At 49.6% G+C, this 23,173-nt stretch overlaps 1 protein-coding gene across 14 annotated transcripts in view; it reads right to left on the reverse strand.

The window, feature by feature from the left end:
- Positions 1–527: 527 nt before the first annotated feature.
- Positions 528–23,173, reverse strand: part of CPEB1 (cytoplasmic polyadenylation element binding protein 1) — a 110,458-nt gene continuing 87,812 nt past the window's right edge. For 11 of the 14 annotated variants that reach the window (XM_059879425.1, XM_059879426.1, XM_024982331.2 and 8 more), the window contains 9 exons: positions 13,698–13,924; positions 12,129–12,381; positions 9,828–9,941; positions 9,407–9,511; positions 8,499–8,635; positions 5,277–5,475; positions 3,971–4,065; positions 3,337–3,417; positions 528–1,983 (listed from right to left, as the gene is read on the reverse strand). In XM_059879425.1, coding sequence (XP_059735408.1) covers positions 1,873–1,983; positions 3,337–3,417; positions 3,971–4,065; positions 5,277–5,475; positions 8,499–8,635; positions 9,407–9,511; positions 9,828–9,941; positions 12,129–12,381; positions 13,698–13,924 — 1,322 coding nt within the window. In that variant the 3' untranslated portion in view covers positions 528–1,872. The remainder of the gene's footprint in view (positions 1,984–3,336; positions 3,418–3,970; positions 4,066–5,276; positions 5,476–8,498; positions 8,636–9,406; positions 9,512–9,827; positions 9,942–12,128; positions 12,382–13,697; positions 13,925–23,173) is intronic. The other 3 variants (XM_024982328.2, XM_010817001.3, XM_024982329.2) reach the window with 2 other exon arrangements.

Raw genomic sequence — 23,173 nt, forward strand, 5'->3', positions numbered from 1 at the left:
AAGGCCGGTCTAGGATGATGAGAAGAGGAGCCCCCTGCCTGCTGCCTGCTAAGTCACTCAGCTCTTAGTCTTCACAACCCCATGGACTATAGCCTAACAGGCTCCCCCGTTCCTGGGATTTTCCAGGCAAGAATGCTGGAGTGGGTCACCATGCCTTCTTCCAGGGGATCTTCCCGATCCAGGGATCAAACCCACGTTCTCTTCTGCCTCCTGCATTAGAACCTCAGGCGGGTTCTTTACCACTACCGCCACCTGGAAAGCCCAAGAGGAGCCCGAGAAAGTTTATTTGTGTGGCCTTTTTACATACCTGGACCAGAGGTACCCACTTACCAGAAAGGTACCTTCAAGGTGCACGAAGTGAACCAGAATGACTTAAAGGGGCAGGTCCCCACATGGCCCCTCCATTAACCTGGGCAGGAATCCTGTCCATTACAGAAGATGCAAGGAAATGTGCGTCTTTACTCTGAAATCCTAAGTGTCTCACTGTTCCCATTCCCCCACCTCAGACACAGAGACAGAACCGGAACTCTGCTGCAACGTGTTTATTATGTGCCAAAAAAACTACACCACAGCTTACTCCACACACCTGTAGGAGAGTGCAGTCTTGCCTGCATATACTACAATGAGGTAGAGACTTCACACACAGCTTCACGAAACCCACAGAGTAGCTGGGATATGCAACAATGCAACGTCAGCTCAGCAGGAGGGAGGAGGGGCATTATGACACTGGTTCTTTGGCACACAGCTTCCCAAAGAGGGGCAAGTCGTTTTGTTTTTTTTTTTTAAAAAAAAAAGGAAGGAAAGAAGAAAGAAAAAGTCAAGTTTTCAAATTCCAGTAGCATTTCAGTCGACCGCAACTGTTGCTTCATACGCTTCTCAAACGAAGGAAATCAGGGTAGGGTACTTGTCCCCTCTGAGAGAAAGGGCTCCTGTGAGCCTTCATCTGCCCCCACCAGAAAGCAGCCCTTTTTTTTAGCTCAGTTACAAAAGAAAAAAGTCCTGTGACTTTGTGATTAAAAACTTCTATCAACCCTCCCCCCCCACATAAGTGCAACTTAAGAAGGTGCAATAAACCATTTTAAAACTATATACAGCAGCCGCTCAAACATCATTCATCCAGTCCAGTTTCAAATCCAAAAAAAATTTTTTTCTTGGTTGCAAATGCCTTGATTTGCAACTGTGAGAAACAGTGACCAGCAGTCCCCCAGACACAAATTTGCTATAATGTTAAAAGCTGCCAGGAAAGAAAAAAAATCTCTTGTTCCAAACGACTTAAAAACTGTTTTAAGGAGTGTAAAAAGGAACCGGTAAAAACCCTCGAGCGTAAAATATGAAATATGATTTTGGTTTAAATGAAGAGCAAAGTCTCCTTGTTGTTTACAGTAAAAAACACCAGCTGAACACTCAGTTTATGCCGTTCAGGTGGGGGTTAAATAAATGGAAAGGCACTGTATGGCAACTGCAAGAATGAAACCAATGAGACCTGCACATCATCACCATCAGTATTGCAAGGAATGTAAAAAAGCGCTTTTAATAAATAAACCTAGATGTAGGCGTCGTGTCAATACCTTCTGGACACGTAGTTCTTTTTTTTTTTTTTTTTTTTGCTTTTCATCGGCAAAATGAGGAACTAAAATCTGGGAAAACTACAGAGTCGCTTGGAGGGCGAGCCAGAGGGTCCTTGCCCTGGCACACCCTCTGAAAACAAAACCCGACAAAACTCATTGTGCATTAATTAGTGCAGAAACAAAGACAGATTCAGCAAGTGCAAAGGTGACTACGATTTCCCTTGTCCTCGGGAAGCCAGCTCCCTGGTCGCCGGTGGCAGGTGGGCCGCAGCAGAGGCGGCCGGCCCTGGGTGCACAGGCCCCTCTAGCTGGAGTCGCGGTTCTTCTGGTTCCGCATCAGGGGGCTGTGGTGACGCAGGCCCTCCATGCTGTGCCGCCAGTGCCAGCAGCTCCGGCAGAAGTACTTGAAGCACACCTGCGAGGGGAGAGAGGAGAGGAGCCAGGCCTGCGTCAGACCAGCCAGGGGGGCGGCTGCGTGCGCTGTCTGCTCCGACCAGGAGGGCGTGGGCATTCCTGATGGCCTCTGCGGGGTCACAAGAGCTGGCCCCAGTGACTCCTCTTGTCCCCAACACGGGTACCTGGACTTAACTGTGCACGCTGGGCTCCTGGTGTATAGCGGCCATGCCAGCTCCCCTCCTCGGTTCTGAGCACCCAGCTGCTCTTCCAGTCCCTGCCCATCCTACCTCCTGTGGAGCACTTGTGTCACATGGCCACATACATCACGGGAGAGCGTTCAAAGACAGTGACTCCAGGCCCTAAGGCCAGGCAGCATGGCTTCGGCGTCACACTCAGTGAGGAGAGGTGACTGTGCATGTAGATCAACACCTCAGCCCCAGCCCCTCACTCCTGCTGGCTGTGTAACCTCAGGCAGGCCACTAACTTCCAGATATCTGAAAATGGGGACCATCTGTGAAACACACTGACACACACAAGCCTGTGAGAAGAGGCTGATCAGACCCACACGTGATCTCAAGCTCTCCCCAGCAACCCACACTTACTTCACATCCTCCTCTTGCAGCCTCAGTTTAACTACCATCTACTCAGACTCCAAACCTGAGCGACAGCACCACTGCAAAACTAACTCCAAGTGCACACACAGTGCTGCGTCCGCCCAGGTCCCTGACTTCTCCTGTCACCAGCAGCACAGGCACCACTTGGAGACTGGTCACAAACGCGAGACTCAGGCCATGCTCCAAACCTGCTGAATCCGACTGTGCACTGACACAGATCCTCAAGTGATGAGCACAGACACACCACAGAGGACGAGACGCTCCGTCCAACACATCCAGATCTGTGCTCCACCCAGAAGCGTGCGACAAAGCTGCCGTGCTGCTTTCTGCCTGCTTCTGACAACTGGGTACAAACCAGGTAGCAGCACCGAAACAGCCCAGAGATTCAGAAGTCAACAGAGACGGATTCCTTGCCTAAGAAGAATCAACCTAAAGGGCTTAGAGCTACAACAGCAGGACCTGCCTGGCTCACAGGTAGTGCTGACCACACCTGCCCGGGTCTCCGTCATCCTCAAAACCACCCATGAGCAGCAGTGCCCCACTGCACAGCACCCCCAGGACAGGGAGGCCACAGCACCAAGACTCAGCTCCATGGGCTTTCCCGCAGTTCAGGGTCAAGCATCACTGCTGCTTCTGCTGTGCTCTAGGACAACCAGGAGGAGCCTGAGACCTCCGAGTTCCACGTGATGAACGTGAGGTGACAACGTTTAACTGACAGCAAGGGTTCTGTAAACTTCTCAAGTGCCCAGGGGACTCACCTGATCCCGACAGAAGAATGGGCCAGGCTGGGAGCTGCAGATATGACACACAGAGTCTTCCAGGTAAGGGTCGATCTGAACCTGCAGACAAAGGCAGAGCAGGATCATTAAGGGGCTGCTTCTCACGGGGAGCCCAGAGGGGCCATAAGAGAAGGGTGGGTATGGGTCATCTATATGAACACAAGGTGGTTCCTATTTTAAGGGGCCCAGAAAGAACTAGGGCAGAGGACCCAGAGATCCTCGAGAGAGACAAGATCACTGCAGCAGCTTCCAGGCTGGCTGTGCACAGCATGGCAACCCCACACGTTACTGCCTGGCCTTCTCGGCAAACCTGACCCGCAACGCACTCACTCAGCAAAAAGCAAGCACTCGGAGGATGCAGGTTAGGATGGAAGTCAGCTTAGCTCGCAGTGCTGGTCAAGGACCACAGTGAGGGAAGGTGACCCCATGCTGAGGCTCCCATCCCCTCTCATCAACCAAGACCAGGCCCACCTTCAACCCTGACCCTCGGGTGCATCAGTGGAAGCCTGGCTCATAGCCAGCATGGCACAGCTCTCGTCTTGGGCCGGCCCTGAGTGGTGGCTGCCCAGACCTCTCAGATGGCCCAGAGGAGGGTACAGACCAGCCCACTCACCTTCTTGGTGAACTTGGTGGTCTTGATCTCCACAAAAGCAGCACTGACTGCTTTCAGGTAACTGCGCTGGTTGTTGAAAGTCACACGACCAGAGCCTACGGAAGACGGGAAACTCACCCTCGAGCCCGTCTCCCAAAGGCCACGTGTCAACACTCAGGAAAGCCTGCTCCTAGATCAGCACGGCACTGCCCAACAGAAACATAAACGCGGGCTACTCGTGTGACTTTACCGATTTCCAGTAGCCACCTCTAAGGAATGTAGTGGAATGAATGAAAAGAATGCAGGAGAATTAATTTCAGTAATATTTTTTCTTTAACCCAACATATCATCATTTCAACAGGTGGCACTAGCATGTTTCAAGCCCTCGGAGTCACGTTCAGCTGGTGGCACCTGTCAGACTGCAACTGCAGACCACGGTGGCACAGCCCCTCAGGAGTGGCCCCTCGGGGGAGGAAAGAGACTCCTTTGTGTGGGCAAACCCACAGGCGTGGTTATTCCAGGTCAGAGCGGAAAGCCAGACACAGGCAGAGCACAGCTGAAGGCAGGCCAGGCAGGGGAGTCAGAAGCAGCACCCCCTGCCCAGCACCACCTCTACCCTATGGGCTCTGAGGTCCCCACCCTCAGTGTGCAGTTCCGCTGTGATGAGCACACAACACTCCTTCCTGCCCAGACACGCTGTGGGTGGGCAGACGGTGCATGAGGGCAGGGGGAGCATGTTGATCAGGAAGGCCAGGTTCTGTTCCACCTCCAAGCCCCAGCACTGAGACGATTCTGTCACAACTGGGAACCTGACCTTTCTCAGTGGTCAGGCCCCCAGACTCCCCTCCGCTAGGACAGCATGAGCTGTGACCACACTCCACTGCCTGGGTCACCATGAGTCCTGCCTCAGCCTGGCTTGGTCTCTGACCCTGGACAAGACCACTTTTCAAGGCCTCTTAATAGAGGAAACCAGGCAAGTTCAGGAAAGTCCCAGCCTTTTAATAAAGTATTACCTGTTGTCTGTCTTAGAATGGTTTGGCTGTGAATGCTGACCTTCAAACCAGTGTTCCTGTTTTGTTTTCACCTCCTATCACCTCCTATAGGGCTCCTATCAACTTTCTTCCCCTTCAAGGGAGGTGGGGGGAGAGGAGTGGGTATAGAGAGGTCAGTACTGGTGGCATACCTAGAAAAAGATGCTAGATTGCTGGTATATGCTGATGAGCAGGCCTGGGTCAGGCCTCGCCTCCACTCCCATAGGAGAGTGTCACAATCTTGGTCTACACCCTGGGGGCCGCCCAGCTGTCCCACACAGAAGTGGGACACTCACCAATGGGATACTTGTGCTTATCTGTGTCAATCCCAGCATACACTACACCACCAAATAGGTCGTTGAGAATGGCGGCCAGGGCCTCGGCGTTGAGCATCCCGTGCAGCGCACCCACGAACACCGTCCTGCTGGGGTCGAGCCTCTGGGAGGGACTCTGCACAAAGTTGCTGTCAGCCAGGACCCAGGGGATCACCTGCACCTGAAAGCACCCACAGGTGTGTCAGTCCCGGCGGGGAGCCACGGTGGGGCTCCCGCAGCAGGAGGTGTGCGCCGCAGACAAGGCTCAGCCCCACACCGTCCCAGGCACCCTCAACCCCAGCACAGCGAGACCCGAATCTCACTGAGGCCGTGAGTCCAAAGTGGTGCAAAGACAACAAATGGTCGAACAGTAGCCACTCATCCTGAAGAGAAAGAACTGTCCTGAACCATCACACCCAGGATCCTGGTTCTCTGTCACAACCTTCAACAGTGGGGTTCCAACAAAGGACCGTGGTCACTGATGAACACACAGCATGGTCCAGAGTCCCTGGACAGGAAGGGCTCGCAGAGGAACGACAGGACAGGAGCTTGAAGGACAGAGGGTGGGGACCCTTAAGGTATCTGTGAGGAACGCTTACTGGTCCAACATGTGTATCAGAGGGCTTGGACAGGAGCAGTGGGATAGCCGGAGAGACGCAGGGTCACAGTCACATACAGGAGGTCACTGTGGTTCAGCAGAGCAGAAAGACACCAGGGCAGGAGCAGACTGTGCCCTCTGCCTCCAAACCCCTTGAGCCTAGAACAGAATCTGGCTGGCAAAGCAGGCAGGAGGCTCCAGAGGGTTGACAGATGATCAGTAAGTGTTCTTGGAAGATTAATCTGTGAAGCTTTTTTTTTTTTAAAAAAAAAAAGGTCTCAAAGTAGAAGAGATTTGAGGCAGAAAACCAGCAAGGAGGCAAAACAGTAGTACAGAGGACAGGTGATGAAGACCGGGAGAAGGCTGGGGAAGCTGGGCACAGAACAGGCCACGACCAAGAATATTCTTCTAGAGGAAAATCTGCAGAATGCAGACCACCTGGGCATTGTGGGGAAAGAGAAGAATCAGGACTGATGGGTTGCAGACCGAGGTAACCATGGGGAGCCGATTTCACTGAAGATGCAAAAGCCCATCTTGTTTTTTCCATTCCCATGGGAAAGTATAGCATCCCGGGTGCCACCAAGCTTTCCAAAGTGAAAAGTGAAAGTGAAGTTGCTCAGTCGTGTCCGACTCTTTGCGACCCCACGGACTGTAGCTCACCAGGCTCCTCCACCCATGGGATTCTCCAGGCAAGAATACTGGAGTGGGTTGCTATTTCCTTCTCCAGGAGATCTTCCCAATCCAGAGATTGAACCCAGGTCTCCTGCATTGCAGGCAGATACTTTACTGAGTCACCAGGGAAGTCTCTTCCTTAAACGTCAGAGTACATGATCACAGGACATCCTGAAGAAAGGCCCCGCAGGATGGTGGGGCTCAAGTAGGACCTGAGCCTACAGAGAGGTGAGTCTCGGTCGAAGGTAAGAGGAGGGCCACAAAAGTGAGTAGTTTGTCTGACTGGGAAAGAAAAGGGGGCATCAAATACCTACTACTATGAAGAGGAGATACAGGAAGGAAGACGGTCAGAGAGGGATGAGAACCAGGGCAGCCTACAGTCCATACACCCAAGAGAGACACTACAGCACTGCCAGGTGATGAGATGGGACCAGGACGCAGGAAGGCGTCTGCAGGGGCACTGGAGAGGGGGAGGGTCTGTGGTAGCCTCTCACTGCGAAGGCAGTGATAGCTGTGTGAGCTCCATGCAGCAAGGACGGACAGAAAGTAGGGAAGCTGTGGGTCACTGTGGGCAGCCAGAGGACAAAATGCATACCAACACCAAGAAACATCTGTAAAACCAAGAGTCAGCTCTATAAGGTAGATCTCTTATTTTAAGCCAATGTGACCATCTCAATGAAGCAGGCATCTTCCCCCTTACCCTACAGATTTCAACAGACTTCACTCTCTAGAGCAGCTTTAGGTTCACAACAAAACTGAGCTGAAAGTGTGGAGTTCCTGGATACCCACTGCCTCCACAGCCTCTCTGACTCTCAGTGCTCCGCACCAGAGAGGTACATTTGTTCCAATCATGGAGCCTACACTAACATCACTGTCCGAACTCCATGGTTTACATCAGGGTTCACACTTGGTGTCTGTTTTTCCACTGTAACTCTATGGGGTTTTTGGCAACTGTATAATGGCATGTTGGACACGACTGGGCGACTGAACAACAATCTACCACTTTAATGTCATAAGACAGCAACTTTACCATCCTCACCGTCCTCAAAATCTTCTATGCTTTGCTTGTTTATCCTCCAACCCTGTAAGCCCTGGCAACTGCAGACCTTTTTACTAATATAGGCATTTCAATCTTCCATTTTATAAAGGAGGAAATGAAGTTTGAGAGATATTGACTATCTAGTCCAATATCACAAAACACACTCTAGAATCAAATTTTTAAAAGTTTTAACACCGATTCCTGAGTTCAGAACTTTGACAAGTGGTTCTCCAACACCACCCATTAGCACCACCTGGGGAATTTGGTTAAGGTGCAGATTCTCAAGCTCCAACCAAACTGACAGAGATCCTGAGGCAGGGTCCAAGAACACGCAGTGAGGCCCCAGGTAGGATGACTCCTTGCTTGAGACTCAAGATGCTAATCGCACACAAGGTTGACACAGCAGAGATGCAAAGGGAGAGAGAATCAGACAGAGAGAACCTCGTACTAAAAAAGCCCTGAATGGTAGTGCAGAAGTCACCATGGGCGGCGGGGGCGGCTACAGAGGGATTTACCCCAGGTTGGGAGGTCAGCAGGCACAGCTGGAGGGCAGGACTAGGAGGAACCAACTGTAGATGTTAAGACCAAGCAGAGTCCATCTCATTTCTAAGAGAAGAGGTTTGGGAAGGCAGTGTTGGCTAGAGTAGGAAGGAGACTGAGAGCTGGGACACAGTCTGATTTCCATGAGCAGGAGCACACACAAACCGCTCATGCCCAGAGGTGGCAGTGGCGGCTTTAATACATCAGAATGTTTGCTACACTCACCGCAGGGCAAGAAGAGCAGCCCTTTCACCTCAGTAGGAATTAGCGTCTGCACCTGCGTACCCACCTCCCCATGAAGCCCGCCTTCTCACAGCCAGGCCCCTGATCCAGCAAGGGCTCTGCGCCAGCTCACCTCCTTGCAGCGCATCCTCCGGCTGGACATCTTGAAGTAGTACTCGCTCAGGCCGTCCGGGCTCAGCGGGTCATGAGAGCAAGCCTGAAGCAAGGCCCGGACAGACTTCTCCAGTTCGAAGACCAGATACACATACCCTATTACCAAGGAAGGAGAAAGTGCATTAACATCCCTCGGCGGGGCTAGTCCTCAGCAGGGGATTTATGGCAGGGTGTTGTTGCTGGTTTTTTTTCCCCCCAAGAAAGATGGCATATGGGTAAGACACATTTGTGTCCTACTTCCAACGGGGGGAAGGGTGGGTGTGGCAGGACAGAGGGTCCCGTCATCACCACACAGCTCCTCACAGCACAGCACAAAGTATGCTCACATTGGCAAGCCTGGCTTTCCTAGGCGAAGGAGCGACATGGGGTCTGTGGCGTGGGGGCGAAGGTACTTCTTTAAAAGCCTAGTTTGATCACTGGTTCATCAGTGAAGATGGGGCAGCGTGAAAATAGCACCTGCTCCTTTCTACAGGGAGGGAATCTCATTTCAGACCAGTGAGGACTCAGACACTTGGTCCTCATTCCTGCTAACTCCAGAGGGATCTCAGAATCAGGTCAGGCGACAACGTCACTGGGCAGGAAAGACAAACACCTCGCTTTGAGAGGACAGGAACTACTGGGGTTCAGGTTGGAGGGAGGTGTGCATGGGCTTTTCCAGGCCGCCCCCACTGCAGTGTGAGTCTGGATGGACAGGTGGAACATTAGCTCAGAAGGAACACAGGGGCGTGCTGGGTGAGGAGAAGTGCCAAGAGCTCTGTGCTCTGGAACGCCCGAACCACATTACCAGCATGCATGTGCCATCCCAGCGTCCCTCAGTGCAATCAGGTACTGGGGAGGGAGAAAAAGCTCCTACCATGTCTGCATTACCTTTCGGCATATTACCTTTGGGAGGACACCGGGGGTGCTTGCCATCCTTACCAGGCCACTCCACACTCAAAGAGCCGAAAACACGGAAGGTGTTAACCAATCCAGCTGCAAAGGGATGGAAACAATGGCAGACACTTGGGCACCTTTCTCCCCAGGACGGCACAAGCACAGGGCCATCAGTGTCGCTCGCCCTCCTGGACAGGCAGCTCTGAACTGGCCCTAGGTCTCCGGTGACACGTGTGGGCACCAGACGCAGCAGCACTGCAGGCTCTGTGAAGGCTCCTTTCCCCTCACAGCTGTTCCTGTCATACCCTGAGCCCGGGCAGAGGCTCAGGGCCTGGCCTGGCCTCAAGGCCAAGTCTCATCCTCTGGAAACACAGGGCCACCTTCAACACCTGAAGCAGAAGGACTCAGAGCTCACCTTCCGTAATGTCCCAGGGGACACCTCCTAGGAACACCTTGCAAGAGTAGATGGGGTTCTTGTAGTTCCGGGGAGGGAGCTGACCACTCCATGTGCAGGTGGCTTCATTCACAGCTTTGGCAGAAGACAAAGAGAAACTGGAGTCAGAGAAGCCACAAAGGCACTGCCCTTCTCTGTGGTGAACCTGCTCGGAAAGGAGACAGGCCACAGTTCCCTAGCCTGGCTGCTGGGAGAACATTCATGACTACTCTGAAAGGCAGGAAACCGGACACCTCTCCAAACCTGTCAGCCCAGTATGGTAACCCTGATTCACCAGTTCTGTTTCTCTACTAAAACTGGGAGGAATGGCAAACCACAAGTGCAGGATGAAAACGATCACAACCTGAGCAATTTTCAAACATAAAACTGATACACTAACCAGAAGACAGTTTTATCTAGTCACCGCTTACAATACCAATTAATTTGAATTTAGAATTATAGGCATACCTCGGAGGCATTGCAGGGTTTTGTGCCAAATCACCACAATAAAATGAACATTGCAATAAAGCTGATCATACAAACTTTCTGGTTTCCCAGTGAATATAAAAGTTGTATTTATACTATATTATCATCTATTAAGTGTGTGACCACATCATGTCTCAAAAAAACATTTTATTGGCTAAAAAATGCTAACCACCATCTGACAACACACGTCACTATAAACCTTCAATTTGTTAGGGAAAAAAAAAAACAATCTCAATAGATTGGAAGTTTGGGATTGACATGTACACACTGCTCTATTTAAAATAGATAACCAGTAAGGACCTACTGTATAGCACAGGGAACTCTGCTCAATATTCTGTAATAACCTAAATGGGAAAAGAACCTGAAAAAGAATGGACACATACACCTCTCTAACTGAATCACGTCGCATACACTTGAAACTAACGCAGCAGTGTTAACCAACTGTACTCCAAAAAAAATTTTTTTTTAATTCAGTATTTGTAAAGTGCAATAAAGTGAAGTTCAATAAAACGGCATGCCTGTACTTGAAAGCAAACTGGACAATTTTTCATACAACATCCTAAATGCTTCCTGGTCCAAATGGACCTTCTCTGCAAATGTTCAAATAAGGAACATCATTCCGTTCTCCTGTCTGCTCCATGAAGTCATCACTCATAGAAGTCAGGACACTGACAGTAAGAACCCCACCAGCAAGACAAGAATGTGGTCACAACTGCTCCAAGTCAGAACTATTCCACACCATCTCTAGACATATCTTTGAGGTACTAAAGGAGATACTGGGCCTTCTTGATCCCAGCACTGTAAGATAAGAGATTTTCTCCCAATCCCGCAGCTTCCTGTTTATACCAAACAGAACCCTGTCCAAACCTCTTATAAAGTTTCTCTGACACAGTTAAGAAACCCTTGTTGCTGTATAGAGTTGAAACTATCTTCTGTTTGGCCTGCTCTAAACTTTCTAGAGTCCCTGCTCTTCTTGGTGACTGACCAGTTCAGCATCCTATTGGAACAGTCTTCAATCCTGTTCCCACTCAGTCTATGCCCTTGCAGATCGGAGACTGACCTCAGCGTGGACCAACTAGTCCTTGCCTGTTTTACTCTCCTCCTCAACTGGACTGCACAGCCAGTGAAATGAACCATAATTTTCATTCAGGACAATGACATGGAAGGCCACTCTCTGAAAGGCACAGGTCCAATGTGTTGCTACAGCAGGAAATTTAGGCACCATCAGCAATATTTGGTGAACAAAAACAGAAGTCGATATAATGGCCTCACCCAAAAGCATGGTAAAGTTACTTCATAGGGGAGCAACGGCAACAGACATCCGTTACCTTGGAGGTGGACAAATGGACAACCCACACATCCCTTGGATACCAGTCAGAAAGTCTTGGGGAAGGAGGCTCCAGTGTGGGTTGTGCCTGACACGTCTCTGAATGAGGAGGGGTGGGAGGGAGGCAGACAAAATTCTAGGCATCACTGCCAGGGTTTCTCTTGAAGCATCCACCCAGGAAAAGACTCACAATCAACAGCAGTGCATGATCTCCATGGAAGAGAACAAGTCAGAGATGGATCCAAACGCTAAGGGGCATGACCCTGTGATTCTAGGTCATCACGTTCCCTCTCTGCTCCGATTCAAAGGCGTTCCCAAGTTTGTCCCCATTAGCACTTACTCCTCAGAACAGACCATTCTGTGCAGATGCAGAGACTCCACCATGCAATCAAGTCCTCTTCCGGACAGGTCACTTGTCTGCCCTGAGAACGAGGGCTCGGGCCCCACTGCAGGTGCATGCCCACACTTACCTGCAGCTTGCCTGTGTAGCCTGGCCTCTCTCTCTATGCTGAAAGGGTCTTTGGGAGCTTCGAGGAGGTCCCAGGACGGCCACACAGAAGCTCCTGGCCATCTCTTTGATGCACTGGTTGGGGAGGGAGTGACTGCAGCCAGAGCAGCTTGCTCTTGGTCCATCCGGGACCCAACCCCCATCTTTAAAGGGTCTCTGGGGCCACCCCCTGTCAGAGACAGGAAGGGCAGGGGAGGGGAAATTCGGAGGCTTGACTAGGGAAGGAAAAAGGAAGACAGAGGTTTTTAAATGACAGGTGTTATAAAAGTAATAATTACACTATAGAAATTATGAAAAATACCATTTAGTATTTGATACATTTTCTTTTAGACTTTCTTTCTATACATTTTTAAGAACAGCTGCTCTTACATCATAATTTAAATAAATTTTTTTCTCCCCAATTCAGTTTTTTCCTTCCTATTGCCAATCTTCATAACCATTTTTAGTTAATTTATGATATTCTTTTTAGGGAACAAGTTACACTTCACTGACCTATTCCACGTACTGCTAAACATTTAGATACTTTCCAAGTTTTCAGGATTATAAATAAAAACTTTAAGGTGTAGTTTCTTCTTATTTTGTGTCTTCTCTGGTCACATTCCTAGACGTAAGATGTCAAAATGCTTTCTATGAGGGTTCTGTGTTCTGTCAAAAGCGTGTGAGGACACAAGTTTCACTACACGCTTTTGTCAAGGCTTTAAAATTCTACTAATTTAAGTGGGTAAAAATATACCACATTATCAAGATAGAAACAATGATTACTCAATAAAGTATCTCCTTAAGTTGAAATACTGCCTCTATTTCCTCTTCTGTGAGTTGTCTGTCCATATCCCTTCATCAATCAACTTTTGGGGCAGGGATCTGAGAAAATTCTTTAAACAAAAATCTCAAAGTATCAATATTAAAGCTGGTTACCAGGCAGATTCCTAAGACTGAGCCCCATCTAAAGCAACTAACAGAATTAGGAGCATCTCATCTAATTCCACTTTGTGAAGTGAAGTCAAAGTCACTCAGTCATGTCCGACTCTTTGTGACCCCATGGACTATACAGTCCATGGAATTCTCCAGACCTGAATACTGGAGTGCGTAGCCTTTCCCTTCTCTAGGGGATCTTCCCAACCCAGGGATCGAACCCAGGTCTCCCACATTGTGGGTGGATTCTTTACCAGCTGAGCCACAAGGGAAGCCCAATCTTTATAGGGGAATAAACTGCAGCCAGAGAATCAAAGGGACCTGCTCATGGTCACCATTTAGGGTCACCCCTAGGGAACAAGTTACACTTCAGAATCCCGCCAGGACTCCCCTATTTACTCTCGAAACTGTTTCCTAACAGCTCTTGGAGTGACTGGTGAAGAGGCTTCAGCTCAGGTTCCAAGTGCGCTGCTCACTGGGAGGAGTGGGGACACAGGGCACCCTTTGTTCTGCCGACGTTCAGAAGTCCTCGAGCCTCCCATCGCCCCACCTCGCAGCCTGCAACCCACCTGCTCAAGCTCACCTGCCCTCCCCATCGACCCCCCAGTAAGCTACATACGATCAAATCTGAGAGATGATCTGATCCCGAGCTGAAGCCACTGGTGTCCGAGTCAGAAGGGCTGCTAGAGCGAGAGTCCAGGATGGGCCGGGTGTCCAGGCGTGGTCCTCTGATGGAAGGTGCTGGAAATTTGTCCACCAAGTCAGATCCAAGCGGGTCCAGAGGCAGGAAGCTCAAGGGGGGCTTTCCCAAAACATTGCCCAGTGGGTTATGGAGCATGCTCAGTACTAGGAAGAGGAGGGAAAAAGAATCTCGTGACCTCTTAGTTTTCTTCCCAGACAAGCGCTTTCCCTTTACACCCAGAGCAAGACACACCAAGGCAGGACCACCAAAAGCCTGAGAGAACCACAGTGACAAGTGTAACGAGCAGATGTACACCCAGGGTATCTAATGAGAGGCAGGAATAGGATGGCTTTCTGAAGACCCAGGTCCCTGGGACAGTAGCATTTGGGACATTCTGTGCCACTGGGGGGCCCTTGTGACAGCCGCTACCAATGTCTGAATACACATGCCCATGTCATCACAGGAGACACCGTCAGCACAGTTAGGAAGCCCAAACCATACTCCTTCCTTGCTGCCTGCCAACACGTCTATCAGAAGAATGCACCGCGTGCCCTTTCTAACACTACGTAGCTAGGACACAGAATTCCATGCCATGACCCAGAAGTCCGGCAGAGCATAAGCATCCATCTCATCCGAGAGGCTACTGTGTGCAGAATTCCAGCCCATGCAGATTCTCCTAGACAACCCTGGACTTCAAACATTTAGGACGGAAGCAGTGATGTTGTGGTCGAGCTGCTCTGGCTGACAGCAATCCTGGCTGAGCCTGATACCACCTTCATACACCTGCCTGCTCTGGGAAGCTCCGAGTCTCCGTTTTCTCATGGCATCTTGGGTGGAATACCAACTGCTTCATAACATGGTCAGGAGGGGTCGGTAATTAAAATAGCAGATGGAAAGCGCTCAGCACAGCAGAGCCCAGTGCACAATATTTAAATATTAAACATCAAAAAAAGAGTGAATCCAAGGCCAGGAGAGATAAGGGAGGTAAAGAGGACAGCAGAAGACAGCAGCACTTTCCCACACTTGGCCCTGGGGAAAAAGGAATCCAAAGCAAAGCAGAACACCCTTTTATCCACTGAGAGGGGGTAAGGGGGTGGGAGAGGTACGGTGGCACTGAGGTTAGAAAGAAGCCTCGTTACTCTGATGTTTTTATTTTCATCTGAAGAAAGGGGAAAACACTCCCCTCAAAAAGGCTATGAAGTGAAACCAAAATAACGTGTTTACGTGTGAAACTGTTCAATACACAGTGGCTGTGAGTGGCTCCACCTCACAGTTAGTCACTAGTAACTGAGAGACACAGGTCACCTGAGCTGGTTTCCTCTCGGGGTACAAGTCAGTCTGAGTGTCTGGCTGGGGCTGTGGTGGGTTCTCAGGAGGCACAAATAAACCTCTCCAAGCATGAAATCAAAGTGAAAGCATGCTTCCAGGGTACACCATTCACCACGGAGCATTTATACAGGATCAGATCAACCCGCTCCCCCCTCAGCCAACCATGTGTCCCTCTCAGATCAAGACAGGTAGTGTATCCTTAACTTGATCCACAGACAGAGAGGATCAAGAGAAGGCAGTGTATCCTTAACTCTTTTTTTTTTTTAAATGCAGGGAACGGTCTCGGATGCATTTATTTATTTTATTGTATTTATCCTTAATTTTTAAAGAAACTGTCCTACCGTTCTCCAAAGCAGACATACCAGTTCACCTTCCCACCAGCACGGGGGAGAATCAGTCCCTCCACATGCTGGCCAACACTCAGGAGGGCTGGAAGCCAGTCTAATGTGTGTGTGTGTTGGGGAGTTTATTACTTAAAGACTTCATTTTTTAAGGAAACATTCTTTTAACTAGTTTCCTGAGCACAAGCACTTAACTGCATACTGAAACCAAATGTCTCTCACGCTTGAATTCTGACACCCATCAGAAATTATCTCTGTCAAGTTTCTCAAATATGCCTGACAAAGCCCTGTCTCAATGACACACGAAGTCCAGACCCCTGGAATCCATGCTGAGAGGGTAGCGGGGTGGGCGGTGTGAAGATTTATTCCAGGCTCCTCCTGGGAGCTGCAAGATGTGGCAAAAAACAAACAAACAAAAAGCACTGTGAAAACTGACAGTTCTCTGAGAATACAGATCACGTGTGTTGGTCTTCAAAGTGGTACCATTGCCCTGAGGGGCCTCATCTTTCTTCACATTTTACAGAAACAAGTTTATGGTGGTGAATGAAGAGGTAACAATCAAATCTTAGAGAGCTTTGAAAGCCAGGTTAGGGCGTTTAGACTTTCTCCTGAGGGAGGGTGCAGACGCGTGGCAGCTCCTGTGGGGACAAGCCAAGGGGGCTGACCAGGGACCATGGGAAGACGGGGCCGGCAGCCAGCACCTGGCTGAGGCCGAAGGTCAAGTCAGACATGGGCGGCTCGCACAGGCAGTGGCAGGAGCCTGCGGAGACACGGGGCTGTGGGGTCTTTCCAAAGAGAATGTGGAGAAGGAAACGCGTCCATCGGTGGGCTGATGGACCAGCCACAGAGGATGGAAGATACGGCCACGTGTCACAGGTGAACGACACTGGAGGCAAATGGAGAAGCAGCAGCGGCCACGTGCTGTCAGCTACCAGAGGAGCGAGGGGCAGACGGGAGAGACAGGGTCAGGGGACCGAGAAGACTGAGTCCCAAGGGTGGTGCCGCCAGCCCGTGTGATCACCGGTGGCTGAGGTGGGGTGTGTGGAGGCTACACTGCTGGATGGCATCCTTAAACGGACACACAGGGACAAGCAGGCCTGGGGTTAAAACGTAACATAGACACTGAACTCCTCAGAAGGTAAAGGACTGGGGAACTGGGAAGAAGAACAGAAAGAATGACTGTGAGGGAGACGAGGCTTGGGGCAGAAGCCTCCACCCAAGAAAACATCACCCTGAAGGGAAAAACCATCCATCCACCCACCAGGGACAAACAAGATAAAGGGCAGTTTGTTGATCCCAGAAAAGGGTGGCACCGCAGAGCGCTCCAAGAGTTGTCGAGGGAAAAACGGCATGAAGCAGGATGCAGAAAAATCCTTAAGGAGATGTCAGGCCCAAATGACTTGTGTCTGGGGGCACCGAGGATGACAAATGTGGACTACGGTGACCGTCTTCACCTAACGTTTTAAAAAGGTGTGTTTGAAAGCAATGTCCGTGCCAGTGTAGACCACATTTCTCATTCATGTTAATCTGTGTTCACGACTGTTATTCATGCATCTAATAATCACAAACCCATCCACCTCAACTAGCTTACAAATATTTTTGACATGCTCACAAAGATATTTGAGGCTTTATCAAATTCCTATGTCAAAGCTAGAGATTATGTCTGTAACACTCCAATTGGATAATAAGCCTGTCTAAGAAGAAAATGGCATGACCACCGATGATGGCCACTAATGAACTCCACTTTCTTAAGGGCTCAGAGTTCATGGTCAAATCATCTGCTCGACAATCTGGACCAGGTTCAAGGAAGCTCCAACCACTCACTAACAGCAGCTTCCACTCACTGTACATCTAGGATATTCCAGATACCCAGTCAGAACCACTTTAGATAAATACTCTTACGCTGAATCCTAAGAACTGGGTATTATTACCCATCTTAACAAAAGGAAACCAAGGCTCAAAGGTCAAGTGTTTATAGTGAGTCTGTCAGGTAGTGAGTGACAGAGTGGGACCCAGTCCTTTCTGATTCTTTGCTTTATCCTCTGCAACACACCATTCACTACTTTTTTTTTTTTTTTTAATACTCCGGACTTTACATCTTCTGGTCTTGACATTTCTCTTTTGTGCAAATTCCTTTAAGACCATCAACTACAGATAAGCTATCTCTGGATTCCAGAGGTCAGTACCTTGGGATCTAAATCATCCAAGTCTTAAAATTTCTCTAGGACCTTGCTGCTGTAGGAACTCATTAAAAATGTATCCTGGCCCCCACTCCAGACCTATGGAATCAGAACCTGCATTTTAACACGATCCCCAGGAGATTTGTGTACACATTAAAGTCTGAGAAGCGCTAATCTAGAAAAATCCGAGGCTTGCTACTTCAAGCTTCTAATAAGTTCCCCTTTACCACACCCCTAAACCTTTCCTAAGTAAGTCTTTGCTTGACTTAAAAAAACTTTGGGTTATTCAAATACAGCTTTTACAGCACAACAGCGACTGACACCCAGGAGGAAAAAAGAAACCAAGGTGGCTACACACGACACAACCCAGGGAGCTTGATCTCTCAGACACCCCCTTAGCCTGCCACCCACGTTACGGGGGAGATGAAAGAGGGAGAGAGGTCTAACCAGGAACAAACAAAGAATTTTAAAGAGACTGGCATGGATTGTGATAACAGTTTCAGGAAATTTGACAGCCAGGAACAAGCTCAACATTGTGAAAAACATTCAAGACGAGAACTCTGTAAGCTCACACCCTCATACGGAGCAAATACAAAGAGAGCCTGGGCCTAATGCTTCAGGCAGACAACTGCTAAGAGACAAGGAAGAGAAAAATGCTGTGTGGACACCACTGGGTCACCGGGCAAGACTGCAATGTGAACAGTGAGAGCATAAGTTTCATCAGAGTACGCTTATCAACTTTAAGCTCACTGACGTTCATAACTTTTGTTGTATGTCAATGTATTTTAGAACATCTCTAGTCCTCATGGTACAGAAAGAAATTATATAGAGAGATATATAAAGAGAGAGAATTGCAAATGATAAAGCAAATGAGGTAAATGTCAACAACAGGAGAATCTGAATAAAATACTTTTGTATAATTTTTATACTTGTGCCTTTCTGTAAATTTAAAATTTCCAAACAAAATTTTTTAATGACAGAAAGGAAAACTAATCAATTCTCATTTGACTTTCTTCATCTTTTTCAAGGCAACTGATCTGACCAGAAAAGGGAAACCAAGCACCACTAACTGGGACTAGAATCCCAAGGGGGAAAAATGGCAACTGAACCTTTGGAGCCTCTGCCTATAAGAGAAATCTTCTTTTGAACTAGCTTTTTAAAGGGTCAAAAACACTTGTATAAATATTTGCAGGCACACATGGGTACAGAGTTCTGCCTTCTCTACCAAGCACACCAAAGGCCCATCTTTACCATTCATTCCAGTAGTAATTAGTCAACACCTGGCAGAAAGCAGGTGATCAATGCTTGCTGAACAGCAATGCAAGAAAGGCAGTACTGTATCCCCAGGAGCAGTGTGCTCACTGAGGCTATGCCCTTTCCTATCAAGGTTAATCAATTTAAGGACACAGTGCTGCCTTAGATACAATTCAGAATTAGAGGAAAAAACCTTACTTAGTTCATCCTGACCCTGCCCATCACCAAAACAGTGGTTGAGAGAAGAATAGTTACTTGACATATCAAATTTGTGACAATATTCCTTCCACTAGTTTCAAATACTTTCTCCAAAGAGAATTAAAGACATACAGATACAGGTTGAAGAGGGTCACTCTCCCCGGGATCCTCACAGCCTCTGAAAAAAACACTTCTACACTGAGAAACAAGAATCACGGAAGAGCCCCCACTGAACATTACACCAGCCACACAGGCAAACAGGGGAGGGGGCAGTGCCATCGGACAAACATGTAAGATCAGCGTGTACCAGAATTAACACACCCAGTCCCGTCAGCACCTCCTCACATCAGTTTCCTGCAAATACTCAACTGGAAGGGGCCAAGAAGAGAGGAGTTTCACTAGAAGATATGAGGAAGACAAGAAAACCTATTATCAAGAGGCAAGGATTTTCCAGGGGGTTTGATATTTCCTTCCACCCACAGGAGGAGACAAGTTTCTGACGCTCTATGGTGGCCTGACTGTTGTCTTTAGCCCAATCTCACAAAGGACCTGGCCAGACAGTTCTCTGAGCATCTACAGATCAAAGGAGGAGAGCAGCAGAGACACTGGGCTTCTCGGGGAGGTGGCACCTCACCTCGGCCCATGAGACCACATCTCTCCTCTACAAGGATGCTCAGTGAGCAGCGCTGGTTCCCACCAGCCAGGAATCGAGATGGAAGGAGCCAGCCTGTCTTCCTAACTTTAAGTATAAAGTGTACCCACTGGAAAGGCACACTCTCTTCAAGCCATACAACCTAAAATCTAGTGGACGTGACAGGTCCCTTATGCTATAGGCCAGTGACTGATCTCAACCTCCACTCCCCATCACAGGGCAGAGCGCTTCATCAAGGTCAAATGTTGAATGTTAACCTAGATGGATTAAGGGTCGTGTAGGGAGTGCCCTATAGGCACCTTGCAGTGACTCTGACTTCTTTGCTCTGACCAAGGCCAAGGCCCTGATCTCTTTGCTCTGTTCCTATCCTGACCTCTACAACTCAGGGAACACGAAGTCTTGAGGTTTACCGGGTGTCCCCAGCCCTGGTGGCCAAGCGGATGGTGGATCCTCATTTTGCAAATGTGACTAAGGAGAACCATGTGCTCTGCTGGAGCCCCCCGCACACGGGCAGGAGTCCGCAGCAGCTACGGACGGCTCTCAGTGAAGTCGCAGGGAGAAGAGGGCCTGGCAGGGGGCTCCAGCTCATTAGCACTGCCTCAGAGGGTACAGGAGACCAAAGCAGCAGCAGTGTCTTTAGACTGATTGTTAACTTTCTCCACTTTCACCCTTCTGCGCCTGCTCCTGTGGGTTTTACAGCTGAGTCACGGCTAGTTTTCGGAAGCCTTCCCTGAGAGCACAAAAGCACCAGAGTCTGACTGCAGCGGCAGCCAGGCATCAGGGGTCCACACTGTCAGACACCGAGCCTGAGCTCAGCTCGGAAGAGCCCATCACAGCTGTGTGCCACCTGTCTGATGGGAGAAGTCCAGAGAGACACCCAGACCAGGAGCCATTATGTCTAGCCTGAGATGATGATGATGTTATTTAGTCGTTCAGTCCTGTCTGACTCTTTGTGACCCCATGGACTATACCCTGCCAGGCTCCTCTGTCCATGGGATTTCCCAGGCAAGAATACTAGAGTGGGTTGCCATTTCCTCCTCCAGGGGATCTTCCCGACCCAGGAATGCAACCCTTGTCTCCTGCATTGGCAGGAAGATTCTTTCTTTCACCAACCCACCTGGGAAGATTCCCTAGTCTGAGACACAAGGCCGCATACCTGGAACCTTCTTCCCTATACCAACCCTTGGTTCTAGGCTGCCTGCTCAAAATCTACTTGAATGCACAGGAGGAAGGTGGAGAGAGCAGCATGCATTGCAGACATAACAGAAAGCTAACAGAATGCTCTTTTCCTGTGACCCTAAGCCTGCAACTCCACATCACACCCCAGCTCAGGCAGTGCTCTTGTGAGTCTGAACTCCTTCCACCAATTCTGGATCCCACAGGTTCAAGGTGGTACCCAACACAGCCTTTCTCCCCAGTCTGAGTCACTGGACAAGTTTCATCCCCTGAAGAAATGGCCTGCTCGAGCCCCAGGGAAGGATAGCAGTACCTGGCCCCTGCACCCAAGCTCCTCAAGTCCCCTCCGCAGGGAGGTGTCCTGTTGTCACAGTGCTGCTCGGGGCCCCTCCGCTCTGCACTGAAAGTTACTCCTCAGTAAACTACCTGACTCCACAGCAGAATTCATTGCCCGGAGTATGACAGAAACCTTCTGTAAGGGCACCATCATGCCCTAAAAGCTATGGGGGCTCAGAGATACCGATCGTTTGGAACCATCTGTCCGTCAGGATGATGATCAACACAAGTAGGAGGCAGAAGAGAGACCTTGTCTGAACTCTGCAGTTCAAACTTAGAGAATTAACTCAGCACTTATCATTCATTCAATAAATACCTGCTGAAACACCAGGACCAGGCACTGTGCTACATACTGGGAACAGAGCGGTGAAGAACTGGACAGCCAAGGTAGATGTGAGGAGAACTTGGCTGGGCCCAGAAGGCCATGTTCCACAGGGAAGAACCCAACCCTGTTTTGAATGTTGCCTCAGAAATGTTATTTGGAAGCAGAGCAGCAGCAGGAACAAATTGCTGAAGATGCCGCTCTCACCCCAGGCTCAATTGGCCTGCAGACAGCAGGGAGCCTGCAAGTTCTCTAGCAAAGGGAACATGCTATTCACTAGTGAGCAGCCGGGACAGAAACCAAGGAGGGTGAACAGGTTAACCTCAAGGACTTCTAAGGAAAGTGGGCGGGAACAGGACATGTCCTTTGGCACCCTCAGACTGAGCATCTGGTCAGCCCACTGGGCTTCTGCACAAGGCATTCGTTAGGAGCCCTTATTTCCAGGTCCCCTGAAGTAGGTTCTCAGTCACCCCACTTCCTGCTGAGTAATGCTGCGTGCAAAAGAGTCACTGGGGGAAGGCAGGGAGACAAACACATCAGGTGCACAGCTGACGGGCTGAGACACAGGGTGAAGAGGGAGTCAGAACCATCTGCCTCGTGCCCTGGCCCTGGGGACCTCTGCAAAGGAGACCTCATGGCCAAGCAGCCCTGGAGTTGTACACACAGACAACCCACTGTGAGTGTTCTTGCTCAAGAGTTTGGGCTCTGCCCACAGGAGCCAGGTGGGAGAGAAAGCCCAGGAGGCTTGGGGTCAAAGAAACCCAGGTTCAAATTCTGGTAGCTGTGTCGCTCCTGGCATTCCACAAGCTCTGTGAGCGTTTCTTCCTCATCTTTCAGATGGGGACAATAATAGTACGCACTTTACAGGACTGTGAAAGCATCCAAGCCATGTGACACACTTCACATAGGAAACAGTCGCTAAATGGTGATTAGTCACTCTCTCTCATCCCAGGACATTAAGGATCAGGGCCTTAACAGCCCTCCTGTTCCATTACAGGACTTAAGACACTGCAAGTAGGACATGTCACTGGGGTCACCTGTAACGTTCATCTTGCCCTCATGGGCAGGAAGGCTTCCTTCCCAGCCTGAGTTGAGGCCTCAAGGGTAGGCACAGTCTGGAAGGGCGGTGCCTCAAAGAGCACCACACCCCAACCAATGCTGGCCTTGCAGGCACAATGCTCAAAAACAGATTCCACCCCAGGGTCTTCCTGCAGGTCCCCCAGGCCAATGAAACCCACAAGGCAGAAGGACTCCAGCCCCTGGAGACAGGTCTCCATGGAAGAATCCAATGAAATGTTGCCTCAATGCCAAAAAATTCCTTAGGGGAGAAAATGGAGCCCCTGGGCAGAGCAGCTGTATGCTGTATGCGGTATACAGTCCCATCTATTTCCCCTCAATAGTCAAGGGCATTTTTAAGGGAAACAATTTTATCACTGGTGTACCTTCAGTGCCTAACACAGTGCCTGGCACACAGCCAATGCTCAGTATATGTTGAATGAATTTAGCCAAGATTTCTCCCACAAGAGCCCTGCTACCTCCAACCTTGCCCCCTACACACTGCTCAGAACCTGAGAGTTGTAGAAAATGGTCAGATGTGAGCCAACAGCCACATGGGGCAATATATC

Source organism: Bos taurus, chromosome 21, assembly GCF_002263795.3.
Source record: "Bos taurus isolate L1 Dominette 01449 registration number 42190680 breed Hereford chromosome 21, ARS-UCD2.0, whole genome shotgun sequence".
NCBI lineage: Eukaryota > Metazoa > Chordata > Mammalia > Artiodactyla > Bovidae > Bos > Bos taurus.